This window comes from Eptatretus burgeri, chromosome 8 (genome assembly GCF_056783735.1).
Source record: "Eptatretus burgeri isolate ZD-2024b chromosome 8, Ebu_testis_v1, whole genome shotgun sequence".
NCBI classification, from domain to species: domain Eukaryota; kingdom Metazoa; phylum Chordata; class Myxini; order Myxiniformes; family Myxinidae; genus Eptatretus; species Eptatretus burgeri.
This window is the reverse complement of record NC_140968.1, coordinates 78184627-78206590: the sequence shown is the minus strand read 5'-3', so window position 1 is coordinate 78206590 and position 21964 is coordinate 78184627. Positions and strand designations below refer to the sequence as shown.

General features: G+C 44.7%; 1 protein-coding gene and 1 long non-coding RNA gene across 4 annotated transcripts in view; one reads left to right on the top strand and one right to left on the bottom strand.

Annotated features, from left to right (window-relative positions):
* Nucleotides 1–13834, top strand: part of LOC147022116 (myosin heavy chain, skeletal muscle-like) — a 29543-nt gene extending 15709 nt beyond the window's left edge. The window contains 16 exon segments of the mRNA XM_085893530.1: nt 652–1041; nt 1154–1228; nt 1230–1281; nt 1435–1486; nt 1488–1551; nt 1666–1720; nt 1723–1861; nt 9913–10096; nt 10664–10829; nt 11034–11149; nt 11151–11159; nt 11286–11594; nt 11748–11951; nt 12062–12191; nt 12290–12456; nt 13784–13834. Coding sequence (XP_085749656.1) covers nt 652–1041; nt 1154–1228; nt 1230–1281; nt 1435–1486; nt 1488–1551; nt 1666–1720; nt 1723–1861; nt 9913–10096; nt 10664–10829; nt 11034–11149; nt 11151–11159; nt 11286–11594; nt 11748–11951; nt 12062–12191; nt 12290–12456; nt 13784–13819 — 2148 coding nt within the window. The 3' untranslated portion in view covers nt 13820–13834.
* The window catches only part of LOC147022114 (uncharacterized), a 118222-nt gene that overhangs the window by 75979 nt on the left and 20279 nt on the right, over nt 1–21964 (bottom strand). The gene's annotated exons all lie outside the window — the stretch shown is intronic.

Sequence of the window (21964 nt, the reverse complement as noted above, 5' to 3'; positions counted from 1 at the left end):
AAATCCAAGCTTTTTTTTTTAATGTGGATGGGACTACCGTGACAACATACCTGACGTCAGTACCTCCTCAATGCTGACTTCACACCTGGGTTCACCTACACCCACTCCAGGCTCCCCCACCTGCACCCTCGGCATCCCCCAATTACATGTCCATCCACCCCATTCCCATCCCCTTCTTCACTTCCTCCATAATCTATCCTCTTCCCCTCACTTCCTTCACACCCCGCCTCTCCTTACTTCATTCAAACCTCGCCCCCTCTTTGCTTCCTCCACACCATGCCCCCTCTTTGCTTCCCTTGCATCCTGTCTCCTCTTTGCTTCCCCTCCATCCCAGCCTCTCTCTTCTCCCCCAGCATAATCACCTCTCTTCTTCCCCTATATCCCAACCCCTCTCTTCTTCCCCTGCATCTTATCCCCTCTCTGCTTCCCCCCGCATCCTGCTCTCTCTGCTTCCCTTCTCTCATTCCCCTTGATCTCATTCTCACTTCTACTCTGCTGTTAGTGTTTCCCCCTGTCCATTTGGGTCCCTTCCACTCTGCTCAAGCTTTCCATAAGCCTCGATCATGTGTACAAAATATTTCACATCGATATAATTTTGCAAAGTTAATCATATGTCATTTTTTGGCCACTGAATACATTTTGATGTTGTAGGCCCGTATTGAAGAGCTCGAAGAGGAAATGGAAGCTGAACGAGCAGCTCGTGCCAAAGTTGAGAAGCAAAGATCTGACCTGTCTCGTGAGCTGGAAGAGATCAGTGAGAGATTGGAGGAGGCTGGTGGTGCCACTTCAGTCCAGGTGGAGATGAACAAGAAGCGTGAGGCCGAGTTCCAGAAAATGCGTCGGGACCTGGAAGAGGCCACATTGCAGCATGAAGCCACAGCAGCAGCACTGCGAAAGAAGCATGCTGACTCTGTGGCTGAGTTGGGTGAACAGATCGACAATCTTCAGCGTGTTAAAACCAAATTAGAGAAAGAGAAGAGTGAGATGAAGATGGAGATTGATGATCTCAGCAGCAACATGGAACAAGTATCAAAAGCAAAGGTAATCAGATTTTTTTTTTTTTCATCTTTCACATGTCTTGTCTACATGTACACTATAATGTTTCTAAACAGCAAAACAGCATGATTACGTTGTAATTGATCCCTCTTGTTAGGCCAATCTAGAGAAGATGTGCCGATCTCTTGAAGATCAGCTTTCTGAGATAAAAACCAAGGAAGACGAACATATTTCGGACAATCAATGATTTGTCCACTCTGAAGGCCAAACTTCTTACTGAATCTGGTCAGTGTTTCTCCAAAAATAGGATTTACCTTTCACCCAAGTCAAAAACTTTCCATTCGGTAAAATCATACACATTGTAAATATGAATGTAATTTTGCAAACATGAATGTACATCCTGTAATAAATGTTCTTTGTATGTTTTTATTTGGACAGGTGAATTGGCCAGGAAGCTAGAGGAGAAGGAGGTTCTTGTCGTTCAGCTTTCTTGAGTCAAACTCCTTCACTCAGCAAGTGGAGGACCTCAAGAGACAACTTGAGGAGGAAGTTAAGGTGAGTAGAGTTGTTTTGTGGGGAAATTGCTTTGCCTGGGTGGTTAACCTCATCAGAACGTTACTGTGCATTCTTAATTTACTCATTGACATTTATCTCATGTAGCACCTTCAGGCGAAGAATGCACTGGCACATGCACTGCAGTCCTCACGGCAAGACTGTGACTTATTGAGGAACAATATGATGAGGAGCAGGAGGCCAAGGCTGAGTTGCAATGGGCCATGTCAAAGGCCAATGATGAGGTTGCCCAATGGAGGACTAAATATGAAACTGATGCCATCCAGAGAACTGAGGAGTTGGAGGAAGCAAAGTAAGTTGCACTTGGTAAAATTTACGATTTTTCGAAAGTTATTATTGGACAAAATCAAAGCTCATGGCAGAGTGAGGAAAGGAAGCCAAAATGCAACATAATGACAGTGGCACATTGGAGGCCACAACTAGTCATAACAAGCAAGGGAATTAATAAACAAGAAAAATGGAGAGGTGGAAGGGGAAGAAACCCAGGAACCTGCAAGTAAGAGGCTTTGGTAAGATATGGTTGAAGGTGGTAGAAAATATTGCGCATTGGGATGAGGTGATGATTTCATCTCAGAGAAATTGAGATAGCGGTACATCGGTTGCTTGATGCCCTGGAGGGAGGAGTACAATTGAAGGCAGCACCGCAATGGGAGAAAAGAGTAACAAAGGAGTGAAAGTGGGCAGCATGCCTGCCTGGATTTTTGAAGTATAACTAGGGGGAGGTTACTGGAAAAATGTGTGTCACGGAGAAGCTGTGGAGGGTAGGAGGGCTGAGAGAGCATATGGCGTGACACCAAAGGAAGGGGTAACGAAACAGAAAGGCTACAGACATTGTGAGAGTGAGAATGCAATGTGAGAGCAGCAGGCCTTGTGCTTTGGCTTCATCATAGGAAATGTCAATATTGTTGAGAGCTTTATATACAACAAATTGAGGAGAGATGTGCAATGTTGGAGTACCAGCCCATAGCAGAAAGCAGTAATCCATTGAGCTATGGAAAGAGGCATTGATGGCCAGGGGCACCGAGAAGAGAAAGGGGAGGGGGGTGGACAGGCAGGGTAACTACCCCTCGGGGCTCGGACATAATAGGGCCCATAATTATTTCTTCAATTTTTTGTTTCATGATATGATTGTTTGTGCTGATACAACACCGGGGGCAGCATTATTCTGTGTCTCCTTCCAAGCCTCTTCGGAAGATTCCCCAGCATGCCATTGCCACGGGGAGTAACACCCTCCCTCATAAAATTAACTACTGTGGGAACAATTTACATAATGACCATCCTGGTAATGACATAAATGAACACAGGAGTGTTAGCTATACCCCACCCAGATGAAATGGGTTAAGAAATGAATCAGCATATTTAATATCACCCCAATTCCCCTTAAACACGGCATGCGTTTCTGACAACGAAAATACGAAAATCTCCCTATCGGTTCTTTTTTTTATATATATATATATATATATCGTATTTCCGTGCACATGCAGAAGAGTTTGACCCATGAGAACAAAGATCTCTGGTGAGTTATAGCCAACGGCACTTCCAAGTTCCAACCAATGACCGGAATTTAATGAGATGTCACACAGCAATTGATTCGTCAGTCTAAATGCAGTAAGTACTATACTTATCGTAACTTGTAAAAAGTTTGCCATGTCTGCTTTTTACCAACACACGTCCAGTGCTCAGAAAATACATGAGGAGCAGCGGGATTAAGAAACACAGAAAGGCTCTCGTACTCTGTTCCATGTCGGTATAATTAAGGCCAGTAGCTCTCTATCAAATGACAGGAGACCTGCTATTCCACAAGTCGTGGAAACAATTTGAGAGTAATCTCAAGGTGGTAACCCTACTGAGGCATTGGTGTTATTGAAAGTGAGACAGAGACAGACAGAGAGACAGACAGACAGAGAGACAGACAGAGAGACAGACAGACAGACAGACAGACAGACAGACAGACAGACAGACAGACAGACAGACAGACAGACAGACAGACAGACAGACAGACAGAGAGAGAGAGAGAGAGAGAGAGAGAGAGAGAGAGAGAGAGAGAGAGAGAGAGAGAGAGATAGTGGATCATTAGCACAAGGCCATGAACTCTCACAGAACATTGAGAGCAGCTTCAAATTCCAATGTGAAAACTTTGATGCAGGACAAGTCTCTGAAATTCCAACCCAGACAGAAGTAGAAAACTTCAAAATGCCAAATGGTGAAACTGGCAGTCATCAATGGCTTGTTTTTAGCCAAATGAAACGAGCATTTTATTGTTTGCTGTGCAGACTATTCTCTCACATCCTTCACCTTCAGCACGAGCACCGTCCACAGATTGGAGTGGGACTGTAGGATGGGAAAAAAAAAAAATATATATATATATATATATATCTATATATCTGAGAGGCAGATTCCCTGAGCATGAACAAAGTCTTGCACACAGGAGATGTTGTATTGCTTGGTGTGAGCTTGAAAGTCACCTAAAAACAGATTTTGGAGTTGATGACCTCATCAAACAGAAAACCTAGCTGGAGGATGAAAAATGGAAGAAACTCCTAATAAGGATCATCGATGTAGTGCTCTTCCTTGATGAGAGGGGATTGCCTTTCCATGTATCATCACAAAGTATTGAAGATGTTCACAATGGGAATTTTCTTGGTAAACTGGAGCTTATAGCACATTATGATTCCCTTCCACAAGACCATATCACAAAAGTCCAAGTGTCACAGTCGAGAGGAGAGTGAATGCAGATCTTCATGCTGAATCACAAAATGAGTTTATCGATCTTTGTGCTGAACAGGTTAGTAGTTTAATACTGGATGAACGGGAAAACGCTAAGTATTTTTTATGGTTGATACAACACCAGATGCTCGTCATACAGAACAAATTATAAGGGCACTCAGTAGAGCACATACCTCTGCCAAACTGATGAGTTTACATTTTGTATCCCACTGATAGGCCAGATCTGGATTCGGACCTGAACTAAAATCTAATCAGCTTGTTCTTGTCATCTAACCAACTCATCCACCAAGTTTTGTATGAATCCATCCAAAACTTTTTGAGATATCCTGTTCACAAACAAACAGACAAACAGACAAACAGACAGGAGTGAAAACATAACCTCCATCCACCGAACAACATTCATCCTCAAATATCTCGGTCAAGAGCAAAGTGGATTCACTGTGTCAAGAGCATTTCTTGACCTTTATTGATTGTTGTGAGAAGACAAGAGCACAGATTACTTCCATGATTCTCAAAACACTGGAGGAGAATAACATTCCTTTAACAGACTGTCATGAGCAAAGATCAGACAATGGTGCAAACATGGGTGTAAAATTCAATGGTGCTCAAAGACACTGTTGAAAAAAAAAAAAAACACCCTTTGCGTGTTTTCACCTTGTAGTTACCATACTTTGAACATATGTGGTGCAGATTCAGCAGCAACGTTCTTTGGAACTTTTCAGACAATCTACAACATATTCTTCAGTAGCCCACAGCGGTTGAGCGTACTGCAAAATAAAGCTGGGTCCTCTCTGCATAGACTACCTGGCACAAGATGGACACATCACGTTGATAGTGTTCGACCATCTGCAGCTCACCTCCCTGGTATATGAGAGGACTTGGAACAGCTCCTCACTCTGAATCCCACTCCTAAAATGAGGAATGATGTGAATGGTGCCATAAAGTATGTATCTTCATTCATCTGCATCATTGTGTTTGCAATTTGGCTAAAAATTACAGTACAATTATGTTCCTGCTGAGTTTCCAAAGACGCGTAAAGCTAAGAAGAGGGCGTATTTGATGAGGAAACCCTGACCTTTGATGGAAAAACTGCAAGCAGAGAGGAGGCAAGGTTCCGATGTAGTGTCTTCGATGTTGTGGATTCTGTTCTCGCAGGATTCACCACCCGATTTGAGGCCATGAATGAAATAAATAACATATTTTGTTTTCTTTAGAGCTATCAAGAGCTGAGTGAGGAAGAAACCTCCACAATATGCACAAGTCATAAATAAATACATCACTGATGACTCTGAGTGTCAATTGGAAGACGAAATCAATCATCTGAAGTCTGTCCACAGTGAAAACTTCGGTGATAAGCCTCCGGGCCCACTTCAAATTCTGAACCACATCACTACGATGAGGCACGATGAAATATTCCACAATATCTGCATTGCTCTGATAATTTTTTGCACTTTGCCTTGACAGTTGCATCAGCTGAATGCTCTTTCAGAAAAGTAAGCCAAATTAAAAGCTACATGAGAAGCACAATGATGGAGGGAAGACTCGATACATCTGGCAATGCTGAGTATTGAAAGTTAATTATCACAACAAATGATTTTGGAAAGATAATTCACAAATTTGCAAAAAAGAAACATGAAAAGTTGTTTGAGCATGATATGCACAGATGTCATTTCATCCATTTGTACTTTAATTTGAGTTATAACATGTAGTTTATTTGTGCAAGTATGCGGAAAAGAACACACAGTATTTAAGGTTTCTTGGTGTGTAATATAACTCAGGCTAGTTAATGAAAGTTCATTATATCGTTTCAATAAATGGCCTACCAGGGAGGTACAGTGCCTCCCGGCTAAGCAAACAGCTGCCCCTCCTAACCACATATTGTTATTTGTGGTGGGTCCTTTATATTGTGTCATTATTTGTATGTTGGTCATAACTGTATTTTGATCTTCCTTTGATGTAGCAAGCACGCACGCACGCAAGCAAGCACGCAAGCAAGCACGCACGCACGGAGCACTTACAAACAGCACGCACCTGCTGTTGGCTTAATGGTTGGGATGGCGGCTTGGGATCTTAGGGTCCTCTGAGTTCAAGCCCTGTTGGCCACTGAAAATACACCAGGGGGTTGACTCAGCCTGTCATCCTTCCAAAGTCTGCGAAATGAGTACCAGTTTTCCATTCTTCCTCCCATTGTTTCCTTTCCTGGGAGATACCAATCTGCTGTTCCTCTATTCTTTTGTTCAGTTTGCTCTTCGCATATTCCAACTGACGGGTATAAAACACTACCAAATTCTTTTTCCCACATAATTTGTCGACTCTATTGGCCAAGTCATGTTTTTGCCACCGAATTCGTTCCAGTAAATCGTCCAATCGCTGTCTCCCCCCGTACACGTAATTTTTCTGAAGCGCGTCTGCGTGCCTTTGTGACTCGTCCACTCCACGTTGCACCTCCTCGATATATTCTTCATAACGCTTCACCTTTTCCAAGACATCCCCCAATTGTGCCTGAAGCCTGCCAATGCTCGCATAGTCATCCTGCCACGCCTGCCATGGCACATGCCGTGACCACGTGCCTTGAACCGGTGACTGGGAGCTCACGCCTCGTGCTGTGCCATTAATATCAGCCCGCTCCGTGCTGCCATTGTGCGACTCCGTTTGCCGGCAAAGTTCGTGCTCAAGCCGCTCCCACTGACCACAGTTAGTGGTGGGGTTATAATTATAAAAAGAACCGACCTGGGCCATGGATCCTACATGACGACATATACCTAATACCCCCGGCTCCCGCTCGCCTTGAGACGCCATCTTGTTTCTCGTAAAGGGTTAATTTAGCTCGCTCGTAATTTGGAGGGAATCGGGGGTCGCTCCTCTCACCCCTGGACCGATTCCCGTGAATTTAGCTGGAGACAGGACAGCCCGTTGTCCCGTTCTCCGATACCAGTGCCGCGAGGAGGGCGATGAGTTTATATCGCACGACCTGACACCAGTGTTGCGGATTCGCGCCCGCCGGCGTGCTGACGGCCACGTAACTTGAATCGCGGCACGTCGCCCACCGGACGGACAATCCAGTCGTGACCCTCTCGGACTAACGCCGGGAACCAGTCACGGGTGGACCTTTCGGTCTCACCGCGATCGAGCCAATCGGCCCCCGCGTGGGATAGGGTTGCTCGCCAAATTCGACCTACCTAAGTACCCACACGGAGGGTAGACCGGGCGATCGCACCTCGCCGCAGGTCGACTTCGGACACGGGCCACTTAAGCGACCCGTTCCGTACTATCGGGATAACCGAGCGGTGTTATTCGTCGGCCTCGACGGTTCGATTAATTATCGGGCGTCTTTGCCCACGACCAACCATTTACGTGAAGCAAGATGGGGATTCAATGAAAGAAATGACGAAGCGAAGCGGGAAAACAGTTCAATAATAAGCACATTTATTTCGCGATGAACGGAAAGCACACATATACAATTCCACCAAAAGCACATGGAAAAGTTGAAGACAAAAAGCAAATGCGACAATGCAGATCTATCCGACTACCGGGCACTCGGCAACACTTATACAATTTTACTTCACAGACGGCGCCGACAACACATATTCCCAAAGCAAAAGAAAAGAGAACCACCCTCCAGGATGAGGGGGGTAGGCGGGCCTGGGGCCGAGACCGTGTCGGGCCTACCCGTCTGATGATGAGACGCGGAGCGGCGGTGGTGCCTCAACTCCGCGGGCCTCGCGGACAGTGTCTGGTAGGGGGTGGGAAGGGGGCCCCCTTTTGTCACACTATCTCAGCGCGGGGGGAAACAGGAGGGGGTTGCTGATGCTCGGGGAAAGGAGGATTTCACAAAATCGCGGGTCCCGCGACGAGCGTCTCCACCACGACCTCGGTCGCGCCGCCGGCCTTTCTCTCCGCAGTTCCCCGAATCCGACGCGAGCACCCCCTCGTCCGCCTTCGCCTTCGCCGCCTCTCCACAGCTCCGTCCTCTTCACTCCGACTCCGCGAACTCCCAACTGCACTGAACTGCCACTTCAACTCGACTCTTCCTCCGCTTCCAACTCAACTCTTCCTCCTGCGAACTGAACTGCCTCGACTGACGAACGCGGCCCCTTATATCCCCCGTGGCCTCGCTCCTTCATCTTTGACCCTCTGCCTCCGACCTTTCACCTCTCTTGCTGGCTCCCCATTGGCCCGAGGAAAAGTGGGCGTGAATGCTTTTTGATCCATGAATTTGCATATAGCGACCGCCCTCCAACGCCCTGGAGGCGGGGCCAAACCGCCCCTCGCTCACCGATTGGACGGAACAAAAGTGGGTGTGAGTCGTTTTTGATCCGTTTTTCTTCAGAAAGTCCGCGATGCTTTTGAACACGCTGCACGGTGCGCGCCCTACATGAGTCCAGCATCGGTGCCCACGAGTGGCGCGAGATGACGGTGATGTGATGGTGGCGAGTTGTGACGGTAAAGGTCGTGGCGGTTGTGGTGAATGATGGCTGTTGATGGATGGCTGTTGAGACGTGGTTGGTGGTGGTAATAATGGCGGTTGGTCCAAAATAAAGATAGTAAAAGAAAAACGGCTATCCTGAAGAGTCGCAGCCCTCATGAATGACATTTATTCCCTCTAGACAACGGGTTTGGGCCTAACTACACATATACTTACCGAGATATCTCACCTAAGGGACCTGAATGGTGGTTTGCGAATTTGGTCAACCACAACAATATATATACAAAACTGAAAGTATCCTCCTTTTCTCGTTTTGTGTGCATCCTATGGTTGCTGGTTTCATCATTGCTGGGAGCATGGCAGAACCGCTGATGCAGTTCCCCCAATGGGTCAGAGGAGGAATTTGGCCATGGTGCCAGGGATAGCTCTCCTACTCTTTCCGAAGGACACCGTGGGATCTTTAACGTCCACCAACTAATGCCGGTAGACCGGATGCCCGGGGTAATGTTCATTTGAGGGACGGCACACACACTGATGAATCACCCTGCTTGTAAAAAAAACATCAGGATGACAGTTTATAGCTGGGCCAAGATTCAAACCCAGGTTTGACAGCTTAGAGCAGAGTGTGTGTACCTCTAGGCCATCCTGCCAGTCACTGGAAGGATTACATAATATTATATGGTCAACCTTAATATATTATATCTTAAACCAGATGAAGGGGTCTCTACACTTAGTATTGCCCGGGGCCCATTCTGGCTCTCGGCGGCTCTGTTGATGGATGTGAGCAGATCAGATTTGTCAAGGAAAGACTTGGAAGAAAAAGGATTCATAGTAAGTCGCTTGGTTTGAAGACCTGCTTTGTTATATGATCAGCCCAGGAGGTCATGAGGAGGAGGAGATTGGGACCAGACTCTTTGCAGAGCGTTGGTGCTGCTTAAGCAGTCTCCTTGGCTATTGGGCACAATCCTGGATGGGTCGCCACTCCGAGGGAGGTCTCGGCTGATGGTTAAGCCTCGCAGTTTAAGATACTGAACTTCTCTGTTGAATAATTTCTCTCAATCGCATTTCAATTCAAGAGAATACATCATATTATTGCTATTGAAGGATGTGAATATTTATGAAATATATTTTCCATACACTTCGATATCACAATTGCTTTTAAGATGAAAAACTTTTCATTCTCATTTCAGGAAAAAGCTGGCTGCTCGTTTACAGGAGGCTGAGGAAATGATTGAAGCCTCAAACTCAAAATGTGCTTCTCTTGAGAAGACCAAGCAGCGCCTCCAAGGTGAGGTTGAAGACCTCACGATAGATATGGAGAGGGCTCATGCTGCTGCAGCTGCACTCGACAAGAAGCAAAAGGCCTTCAACAAGGTACGTACCTCATGATCCAATGCACGTGAAGTGAAAAGCTGAGTTAAACAATTGGTTCATTTCTGTCCATCCATCTGTCTGTCGATCTCTCTGTCTGCAATACGTCAGTTGTCATGTCATAAAGGACACATACAACAGGCATGAATAATTAATGTAACGTGTTAGAGAGGGTGGTGTCATCGACATGGTGTCCACAGCGGTAACATGAGGGAAAATTCCGAAATTAATTTATACGACTTTTGCAAACTTACTTTTATATAAATTGAATAATATACTTTAACAATTGGAGAACACAAATCGCTTTCTTTGCACTTCCTGACGTTTTAATCTTTTGAGATATTCATGGCACAGCTGGAAGAATTTCTCTAGTCGCAATGCAAAATGGCCGAGCTTTAAAAGTTGTCGTACATGGTGGTAACTCTTCATAGACTCAAAAGTTTGGTTGGATAAAAAGATGAAAAATGTTGTGTAAGGACTTGTATCAAGTAAAATGAAGAAATTGTTAGAATTCCACGGAATTGAAAATAAACAGGTCGACCCTAAACGGTTATATCACACATTTCACAGATTTTGGCCGACTGGAAGCAGAAGTTTGAGGAAAGTCAGTCCGAACTTGAAGCTTCACAGAAAGAAACACGTTCTCTCAGCACTGAGCTGTTCAAGCTCAAGAATGCATACAAAGAGTGCCTAGATCATTTGGAGACCATGAAACGGGAGAACAAAAACCTCCAAGGTGGGATACAAAGACATATCAAGCATTTTGTACGAAGTTAATTTTTATACTCGTCTCGTCCAAACGTCAAAAAATGAAAAACGATATAAGGTCACAGTTTTATGTTAACGGGAGAACTGAAATAATGAGTTTATCGTACTAAGCCTTTGTATTCCATGATAAATTAACATTATCATCCAAAACTCCATACATCCTTTCATGCAGAGGAGATTGGAGACCTCACGGAACAAATTGGAGAGAACAGCAAAACTATCCACGAGCTGGAAAAGACACGGAAACAACTGGATCAGGAGAAGTCAGAACTTCAAGCATCCCTTGATAGAGGCTGAGGTTTGTACTGAAAATAATTATACTAACTTATCATTGACAACTTAGTGAGTAGATAAGGATTAGATAAAGATGCCATTGGAAATGAATGAACTGATTACAGAATGTGTCGCATTAAATCATTTCCAGGCTTCACTGGAACATGAGGAGAGCAAGTTCCTTCGTATTCAGCTTGAGCTGAACCAGGTGAAGGGTGAGATTGATAGGAAGATCGCTGAGAAAGATGAGGAAATTGATCAAATGAAGAGGAGTCACCAGCGAGCTGTCGAAGTCATGCAAACTGCACTGGACTCTGAAATTAAGAGCAGAAATGAAGCTCTTAGGATTGAGAAGAAGATGGAGGGAGATCTCAACGAGATGGAGGTTCGGTTGAGTCATTCCAACCTACAGGCTGCTGAGGCACAGAAACACCTCAGAAACTCTCAAGTTCAAGTCAAGGTACGACAATAAAAATGCTCATAAATGTATATTTCAATTACCTATTGAACAAGTAAGTACTGGAAGTGAAAGAAAAGTCTTGAACATTAATTATGTAATGTATTCCTCGCTTTACACAGCACTGTAATAGTCCAGATGCAAAACTTTTCTTAGGACCTCCAAGTGCACCTCGATGAAACAACAAGGTCAAACGAAGACCTCAAGGAGCAGTTGGCAATGCTGGAGCGCCGGACCAACCTCCTGGTGGCAGAGATTGAGGAGATCCGTGTAGCGTTGGAGCAGACGGACAAGGCCAGGAAATTGGCCGAGCAAGAGTTGACAGGAGCCAGTGAGCGTGTCCAGTTGCTTCATTCTCAGGTAATAGCTATGTTTTTCTCTTTGAGAAGATAAATAATTTTACAAGTAAACAATGTAGAATTTACATTAATACATGCGTTCTGTTTGATTGGTTACTTGTTTGTTTTCAGAACACGACCCTCATCAACACCAAGAGGAAGATGGAAGGAGATATTGCTCAGCTTCAGACTGAAGTTGAAGAAGCTTTGCAGGAAAGCCGGAATGCTGATGACAAAGCAAAGAAAGCCATTACAGATGCAAGTCCAACACATTCAAAACAACTGAAATGGTTTCCTATAGATCCAAATTGGATTGATTGATTGATGTTGAAAACAATGGTTGGGAATCTTTCCAGGCAGCAATGATGGCGGAGGAGCTGAAGAAGGGGCAGGACACGAGTGCCCACCTGGAGCGCATGAAGAAGAACATGGAGCAAACGGTGAAGGACCTCCAGCACCGGCTGGATGAGGCTGAACAGATGGCTCTGAAGGGTGGCAAGAAGCAGCTACAGAAGCTGGAGGCCCAAGTAAGACAAAGAGACCGAGCCAAAGATGGTCTAGAAAATGTGGGAAGTTTCTCAAACAGTTGCAGTATACACCAGGACCCTGACATTTGTGGGGGATACGTTACGGGGAAACCCCACGAATGTTGAAACCGTAAATGTGGGGATATCGTTTCAATGGGAAATGGGGGGATAGGTTCTGGAGATTTCCCAACCCGCAAAAAATCTGCGAATGTCAGGGAAAATCTCGCGAGAAAGCAGGGAAATGTTGTGGAAATAGATGAAAATCCACGAGTGTTTTGTTGTCGTTACAATGGAGACAAGGGGGATAACGATATCGGATTGCAACAGTGCCTGGTTCATGAAAAAGCCACAAATGGTGACAACACCAAAGTCGGGGAATTGGTACAATGGGGACAAGGGGGATAACGTTTGTGTGGGATTTTTACAGGTGATGCTGTATGCAGCAGCTGATAATAGATGTGGTGAGCAATGTCATTGTGTAATTGATCTGTACGTAGCTGGCGTATAATTACACTTAATAAATATGCTAAAAGTTTCCATTCTTCAACTCACAGGACATGACATCTTTCCTATCTACAGGTAGATTATGCTGAGTGTTTTCAAAATGTAACAGCTCAGATGGTGCTGTTTGTCACAAGAGGGTGATTTATTTTAAGATGCACTGAATGTTTCCATTGTGTAATGTCTGTATGTGGCAACCTGGTAATTACTGGATACATCAATAGATGCTGTTAGTGTTTTCATTCTGTAAGTAACTCATGGGGGGATGGTATCACGGGGAATGACGTGTTACATTGGTGAGACATCCCACGAAGCTACAATACAGTACCATATGTTTAAAGTACACATGGTGAGACATCCCACGAAACTCTGTTTATCCCATGAAGCAACAATACACGTACAGGAAGTAGGTCATGTTCGTGGTTCATGGAAGATATGTTTTTGTGTACTACAGTATTGTACTGTATGTACATCCAGCTACTTTGTGCATGGCTCGTGGAAGATATGTTTTAGAACTGTGTTATACTCGCGGTTCGTGGAAAAAAAACAAATTGCTGTGAAAACCGCAAATACGCAGGGCAATTTCCCTGCGAATGTAGGAGCATGTTGCAAATTATCAACCACGAATACGCAGAACCCGCAAATCTTAGAACCATGAATGTTGGGGTCCAGGTGTAGCATACATTCATATTTAACATCTTCATTCAAAAACACCAAAATCAGAAACGTCATTTATTACTGCTTATAAATCATGCTGCTGTCATTCAACTGGTTGACAAGATTTTGCTGTGTAAGCATTCTGACTATTTGTAAAATTTGTTTGTAGATCCGGGAGCTCGAGGCAGAGTTGGACATTGAATAGCGCAAGTATTCTGACACAGTCAAGGGGTTGAGGAAGTATGAGAGAAAAGTCAAGGAGACTACATACCAGGCGAGTACTAGTTCCGTGGAAAAGATATATGCTGTGGACATGTAACTTTCTTTTAAAGTAGTCTAGGAACAAATGTACTGAGTTCAATAATGTTTCCCATTTACTCTAATTGACAAGTTTAAATCACCATATTTATTGTATGTTTGTAGAGTGGCCTGCGAAAGTATTCACCCCCCTCCAAAGTTGGCACATTTTGATGCGACTTGAGCTTATTGCCTCTGCCACCGAAGGTGAAGGAGGTTATGTTTTCACCACTCTCTGTCTGTTTGTTTGTCTGTGTGCAGGATATCTCAAAATGTTGCTGACGGATCCGGATTAAATTTGCTGGGTAGGTTGGGTGTGTCACACAGACGAACTGATTAGATTTTGGTGAAGATCTGAATCTGGATACGAGAATTATTTCATTTCTAAAGTGATTCTTCACCGTTGAGAGATTGGGCCAAAAACGATACGTAGCATGATAGTTCAAAATGTATTGGGCTGGATATGTGCTTGTGGATCAGGCATTACATGGCGGAGGTATGCGCTCTACCGAGTGCTCTTCTAGTTTCATGATGCTTTTGATTCAAACTTAATACAGTCTTCACAAATGACGCAAAAGTGATGAAAAAAAAATGCAGCTAAAATTGTGAATAAGTTAGATTAAGAGAGAAAAATCATGATTCTCAGTTTTATAAAGTACTAGACAACTCGTGAACCTGTTGAGTTCCCGTTGTGATAGCGGTTGATAAAAAAAACAAGCCGGGAGGCGACATGGGTGGTCGCTATATAATTGCATACAAGTCATACAGTTTTTGACGGATCGGGCTGAAAATTTTTGACAAAGAGGTTGATTATAGTGCGCATAAAAGCATGGAAGCCGATTTTTGATTTTCGAAAAAAAAAAATATAAATATTTTTCGGATTTTTTTTTAAAATTTCAAACGGTGCTCAAAAGCATACAACTAGATCCTGGTACGAACCTACCAGTCAAGTTTCATCAAAATCGGTCGACTCCTCTGACCTCCAGAGCTGTCCATTACATACATACAGACGGAAAAACTGAGAATAACGGTAGTCTAGCGACCACCCAATAATTTCAAGAAAAAATAAGATAGCTCCAGCGAACTATACTGCTGAGGTTGTTTGCATTGAGCAAATTCTCCCGAAGCGGACTTGACTGAATCAAGAATTGATTTTTTAATAATTTTTTTCATTGTCCGATTTGAACGAAACTTGATATTGCGTGTCAATGTGAAAAAAAAGCAGCAAAGAAAGAAAGTTGAAACGGAAACGGAGCAAAGAAAGTCGAAGAAATTATTGTGCGTTATCTTCTAAAAACAATTTTATTTATGAATGAACACAGAAGTATTAGATCAAAATTGCGATGTTTATTTTATGCTTAAAAATAAATCGTTCTTTGTCTATACTAAATGTTTGAGAATTTTAAATAAATAATTTCAAGAAAAAACAAAAGATAGCTCGAGCGAACTATACCGCTGAGGTTGTTTGCATTGATTAAATTCTCCCGAAGAGAACTTGACTGAATCGGGAATTGATTTTTTAATAATCCTTTTCGTTGCCCAATTTGAACAAAACTTGAAACTGCACATCGCAGGAGAATGGTGAGTAAGGTGGGCCAATTTTTTTTTCGCTATCGTGTACCGTTTTGGCTACATTTCAGGAACATACATACATACATGCAAGATGAGAGTTATATAGATGTATAGATGATTTAATCCATTACGGATTTAATCCGTAATGTATAGATTTAATCCCTTTGTCGAACCAACACAAAATCACTTCAGGAGCAAATTATTGTTTGAAAGGTTACAAAACAAGTGTAATAGGTTTCACCTGTATGTAATCAGTGGTTTAACTTAAAAATTAACTGCACTCTGCCACTTGTCGAAGGAGTTTTGAAGTGCAACTCACTTGGTTAACCAACAAGGCAAACATGAAGTCCAAGGATCTTTCCATCTGGTCAGATCAGGTTGTCAGGTAAGGCCAGAATAGATCTGTGACTTGCTACAGGTACCATGTAAATCTGAACAAACCTATTTCATGGTCGGATTGTCGGCAACTAAACCATCTCCCTTGTGAGCCAACGGCCATCCTTATCTAGTGCCCAATTGTGACTGTAGATGTCCTCCTGCAGCTGGGTTACTTCTTATTAGGCGGTTGGTGGCAGGATTTGTACTCTTGTACCATCAAACCGTTCACTCGGCAAAACAAGAAAAACGTGAAGAACACGAAGAAAATTGAAAACTCACTCAGTGGGAGTACCTCCTGTGCAGCTGCCCTCCACAGGGCAGTTCATTGGATGACAGGATTGGGACAAAGCCTTTGGACCACCATTATTTGATGATAGGATGAAAACCACAGGGTAACTTTTCCAGGTCAGATTGCAGTAGTGTGTCGGGGTGGTGCTGAGGTGTTATCCACCAGACGGCAGTCTCCTTTGGTTAACCTGACGCAGTCCCTTCAGGTGGGTAAGTGGAATGTCCTATCCCTAAGAGAGGATGATCACCTATCTATGTTATCATCTGAGCTCAAACATTTGAACATCAGTATTGCAGCACTCTCTGAGGTTCGGAGACTGGATAGTGGCGAGATCATGGTGGGTGGTCACACCTACTACTGGTCTAGTCACTGATAGTTACCATGCCCAAGTAGTTGCTGTGGATGTGTTGAATAAGCTGACTCCAATTGAGGTAACACCGGTCAATGAGCGTATTATGAGACTAAGGATTCGTCACTCCGTGGGTGTCGTTTCCCTTGTCTCTGTATATACTCTGACCGAGGTGAGTGATCTCACCGTGAAGGATGCATTCTATGCCATGCTCGAGTCTGTGGTTGATCAGTGCCCCAGGTGAGATACACTTCTAGTCTTGGGGGATTTCAATGCATTGACTGGAACTGATAGGGATGGTTATGAGACATGTGTTAGACCCCATGCGTCTGGAACTATGAACCAGAATAAAACCAAGTTCTTTGAATTTGTAAAAGTCATGGACTTAGGGTAGCTAGTTCATGGTTTCAGCACCCAAAGGCTCATCACTGGACTTGGTATTCCAACGCTGGTGGTGTGGCAAAGGAGATTGACCATGTGTTCGTTGATGATCACTGGAGAATGATCCCGAACTACAGGGTCTATCAGAGTGCTCAGTTCCTCAATACCGACCACAGGTTTGTGGTAGCAACTCTGAAGTTGCATCTTAAATACGGTAGAATAGTACCATCCCAGCCGAGGCTGGATGTTGGCAACCTCAAGGATGAGAGGGTAGCTGAGGAGTTTGCGAACAGGCAAAGTGCGGATTTGGGGGGTCTGGGTGCTTTGGGGAATCCTGAAGAGTTGTGGAGAGCCTTCAAGACCACTGTCTTTGACATTGCTGGTGGAGGTCTTGGAACTCACTGAAGGGAAAAAAAGAATTTTGTCTTTCAAGGGACACTGGATACCATTGACCAGAATCACAGGACCAGACTTAATGGCAGAGCTGAGCTGTTCAGGGAGTTGAGGCGTAAAACTGTACATGCGCTGAGGGTGGGCAAGGAGACCTATGTGCGAGGAATCTGTGAGGGGGTAGAGAATCACCTGTGGTCAAGTGATTCTCATCCTGCTTACAGGGGAATTTGCTCATTGTGTTCCTCCAAGCCCGTTCCTCGGTGTACTGTAGTTAGAGCGAAGGGTGGTGGGCTCTTGACAGAGGAGTCTGAAGTGAAGGCCCGCTGGGATATTTAATTTGAGCGGCTCTACCAGGCTGATCCACCAGCTCTCAAGTTGAATGTCAGGGGTGTTACTATCCCTATTGCTGACCCTCCAATCAACTGTGATCCACATTTGTTTGTGGAAACACAGGCTGTGGTGAACTGGTTGAAATTGGGGAAAGCTCCTGGGATCTGTGGTATCTCAAGACTGCTGGACTTCTCAAGACTGGTGGAAATGCTGTACTCGTATCGTTCCATGCAGTTCTGTGCTCTGCCTGGAACACAGGCATCATTCCAACTGATTGGAAGCAGAGCCTTGTTGGCCCTCTCTGGAAAGGGAAGGGTAATTGCCAGGACTGTAACAACGACTGAGTGGTAACACTGCTCTCAGTGCAGAGCCAGGTCTTTGCTCGGATAATTATTCATAGAGTTTGCCACCATCTGCCTGAGAACCAGCACCCAGAGCAATCAGGCTTTACACCAAAAAGGGCAACAATTGACCATATCCTTGCCCTTCAGGTCCTCACTGAACGCAGTCGAGAGCTTCGGCAGGGGCTGCTTGTAGCCTACGTTGATCTCTGCAAAGCTTTCTATTCAGTGAAATCGGGATTCCCTCTGGAGGATTCTTGGTCTTTGTGGGGTGCAACCAAAACTGATCAATCTGATGTCTGAACTATACTCTGGTACTGAGAGTGTTGTGAGATGTGATAGTACCATCTCAGACTTATTTCCAGTTGTTACTGGAGTTTGTCAGGGGTGTGTACTTGCCCCCACACTTTTCAGCACTTGTATGGACTGGATTCTGGGGGGATGTCAGAGCGATCAAGCTGCGATGCATCATTTGGGAATATCAAGATCTCTGACCTTGATTTCGCAGATGATACAGTCATCTTTGTGGAGACTCTGGATAACGTTTTGGGGGCCCTCAAGATGCTGAATGAGGAGTCTGCACCGCTGGAATTACGGGTTTCCTGGGTCAAAACTAAGATCCAGGCTTTCAATGACATCTTGGATGCTGCTGTCCTGTCTGTGTCTGTTTGTGGTGAGGATGTTGAGGTCACTGAGAGATTCACTTTCCTTGGCAGTGATATTCATGTCTCTGCTGGCTCTGAGCCAGAGGTCAACAGATGTCTCGGTCGGGCCTGGAAATCATGGATTCACTGGATCATGGTGTGTGGCGCTGTCAGTACCTGTGCAGGAGGAAGACAGTTTAAGTCTTCAAGTCCTTGGTGCTTACAGTCTTGCTCTACGGATGTGAAACTTGGACTCTGACTCGGGATCTTAATTCCTTTGGTACCAAGTCTCTTCGGAGAATCATTGGTGATCGCAGGTCGGACTTTGTGTCCAATGAGTGGTTGATGAGAGGGGCTCAAAGGAGATTTGTTACCCGTGAGCGTCAGATTGCATAGTCCATGAGAGTCAGCTGCAGCTGTATGGACTTGTGGTTCATTTTCCTGATGCTGATCCGACTCACCAGATTCTCTCAGCGAGGGAGCCTCATGAGTGGAGGAGGCCAATGAGCCGACCACGTGCCTCGTGGTTGATCAGCATCTCAAGGAGATAGGGATGCGCCAAGCATTTTCCTGGGCGATGGCCAGACAGAGGTCCCTGGAGTACCAGCGGAAAGTGGACGCAGCGACGTGCTGTTCCAGCGCATGCTCCCATACCTGACCTGATCTTTCTAAGGAAGTCAGACATGAAGTGATGGAGATGCACCATTCAGGAGTGGGTTGGAAGAAGATTTCAAATTCACTCATTATCCCTTTGAGTACAGTGAAATCCATCATCAAGAGGAAGAAGACATATCATACCACCCACTCTACCTAGATCAGGTCGCCCATCCAAATTCAGTAGCTGGGCAAGCATGAAGCTGGTTCGGATGTGACAGCAAACCCAACAGTGACTTTGAATGATCTGCAAGGCTCGATGTCCAAGATAGGGGTCAGTGCTCATCAATCAACAATATCGCATTCTCTTCACAAAGCTAGCCTCGATGGACAGGTGGCAAGAAAGAAGCCATTGTTGAAAAAGACGCATCTGAAAGCTCATATTGCATTTGTGAAAAAGCATCTTCATGAAACTGCAGGCATATGGAGAAACGTTGTGTGGTCATACGAATTTTTAAAAAACTTTTTGGTCTAAATTCAAAGCGTTACGTCTTGCACAAGCCTCACACTGCATGTCACCCAGTCAACACCATCGCGACTGTCAAGCATGGTGGTGATATCATCATGTCATGTGGCTGCTTTTCATCAGCAGGGACTGGCAAGCTTGTCAGTATAGAAGGAACAATGGACGGAGCAAAGTACAGGAGAATCCTTGATGAAAACCTGCTTGAGTCAGCCATGAATCTGAAACTGGGTAGGAAATTTACATTTCAGCAGGACAATGAGCCAAAGCACACAGCTAAAGCCACACTGGAGTGGCTGAATAAGAAGAAAATAAATGTTCTTGAGTGGCTGAATCAAAGTCCTGACTTGAACCGACCTGAACATTTATGGCGAGACTTGAAGTTTGCAGTCCATCGACTATCCCCATCAAAATTGGCAGAACTTGAGCAATTTTCACATGAAGAATGGACAAAGATTTCACCATCTCACTATGGAAAGCTGGTGGAGACCTTCCCAAAAAGACTCATAGCAGTCATTGCTGTAAAAGGTTATTCCATCAAGTACTGACTTCAGGGGCTGAATACTTTTGCAACCAATGAATTTTGATTTGTACGTGTTTTTCACAGGTATTCCTGACATGTAACCTCCTTCAACTATAACAGTGTTTAGTTTGATCTCTGACTTATGAAGAAAAAATTTAATTTGGAAAAATCGTTTCTACAAAATTTGTCATTCATCTTCTTCTTCTTCTTCTTCCTCTTTCGGCTTGCTCCCGCTAGGGGTCGCCACAGCGGACCAACTGTCTCCATTTTGCTCTATCCTCCACATCTTCCATTGACACTCCAACCACCCGCATGTCCGCCCTCACCGCATCCATGAACCTCTTCTTTGACCTTCCTCTTCTCCTCCTGCCTGGTGGCTCCATCTTCAACATCCTTCTCCCGATATACTCCGTTTCCCTCCTGTGCACATGTCCAAACCATCGCAATCTCGCCTCTCTCACTTTGTCTCCAAACCGTCCTACCTGCGCTGTCCCTCTAATACACTCATTTCTTATCCTATCCATCCTCGTCACTCCCAACGAGAATCGCAGCATCTTTAACTCTGCCACCTCCAGCTCTGCTTCCTGTCTTTTTGTTAGCACCACCACCTCCAAACCATACAACATAGCTGGTCTCACTACCGTCTTGTATACTTTCCCCTTCACTCTTGCAGCTACCCTTCTGTCACAAATCACTCCTGCAACTCTTCTCCACCCACTCCATCCTGCCTGCACTCTCTTTTTCACTTCTCTCCCACACTCTCCGTTACTTTGGACAGTTGATCCCAAGTATTTAAACCAATCCACCTTCCCCACCTCAACTCCTTGCAACTGCACCATACCACCACCCTCCCTCTCATTTACGCACATGTACTCCGTCTTACTCCTACTGACGGACATTCCCCTTCTCTCCAGTGCGTACCTCCACCTCTCAAGGCTCGATTCAGCCTGCTCCCTACTCTCCCTACAGATCATGATGTCATCCGCGAACATCATGGTCCATGGAGACTCCAGTCTGATCTCGTCCGTCAACCTGTCCATCACCATTGCAAACAGGAAAGGGCTCAGAGTCGATCCTTGGTGCAATCCCACTTTAACCTTAAACCGGTCCGTCATTCCTACCGCACACCTCACCGCTGTCACACTGTCCTCATACATATCCTGCACGATCCTCACATACTTCTCCACCACTCCCGACTTCCTCATACAATGCCACAACTCCTCTCTTGGCACCCTATCATAAGCTTTCTCTAAATCCACAAACACACAATGTAACTCTTTCTGGCCTTCCCTATACTTCATCATTTGTCATTTGACAAATTGACAAAATTTGTCATTCATCTAAATGTAGCATTATTGGTAGGGGGGGTGAATACTTTTGCAGGCCACGGTATGTATGTACATCTGCACAGGGCCAAATATCTCAGTAAACCTACTCTCTGGAGCTATGTGCTTGCCAGATATCCTGAATTGGTCCAGCTAACTGTGTATCTCAGGATTAACTCATGCTAACCAAACATCCCAGCCCCTCTGGAGCTGCGTCATACAATTTTCCCGATTGGACCACAGCAAAATGTCCCTATCTTGATTGGAAGAGTGGATATCTGTTGAGAAACTGAAACCATTGGTGCAGAACTCCTGACCAAGTCCAAAGATCGCAATCCCCCATTGTTCTAGCAGGCTGATCACTCATGCCTCTCCATAGGCCATGCCTTGGCGTTTAAGCCATCCAATCAG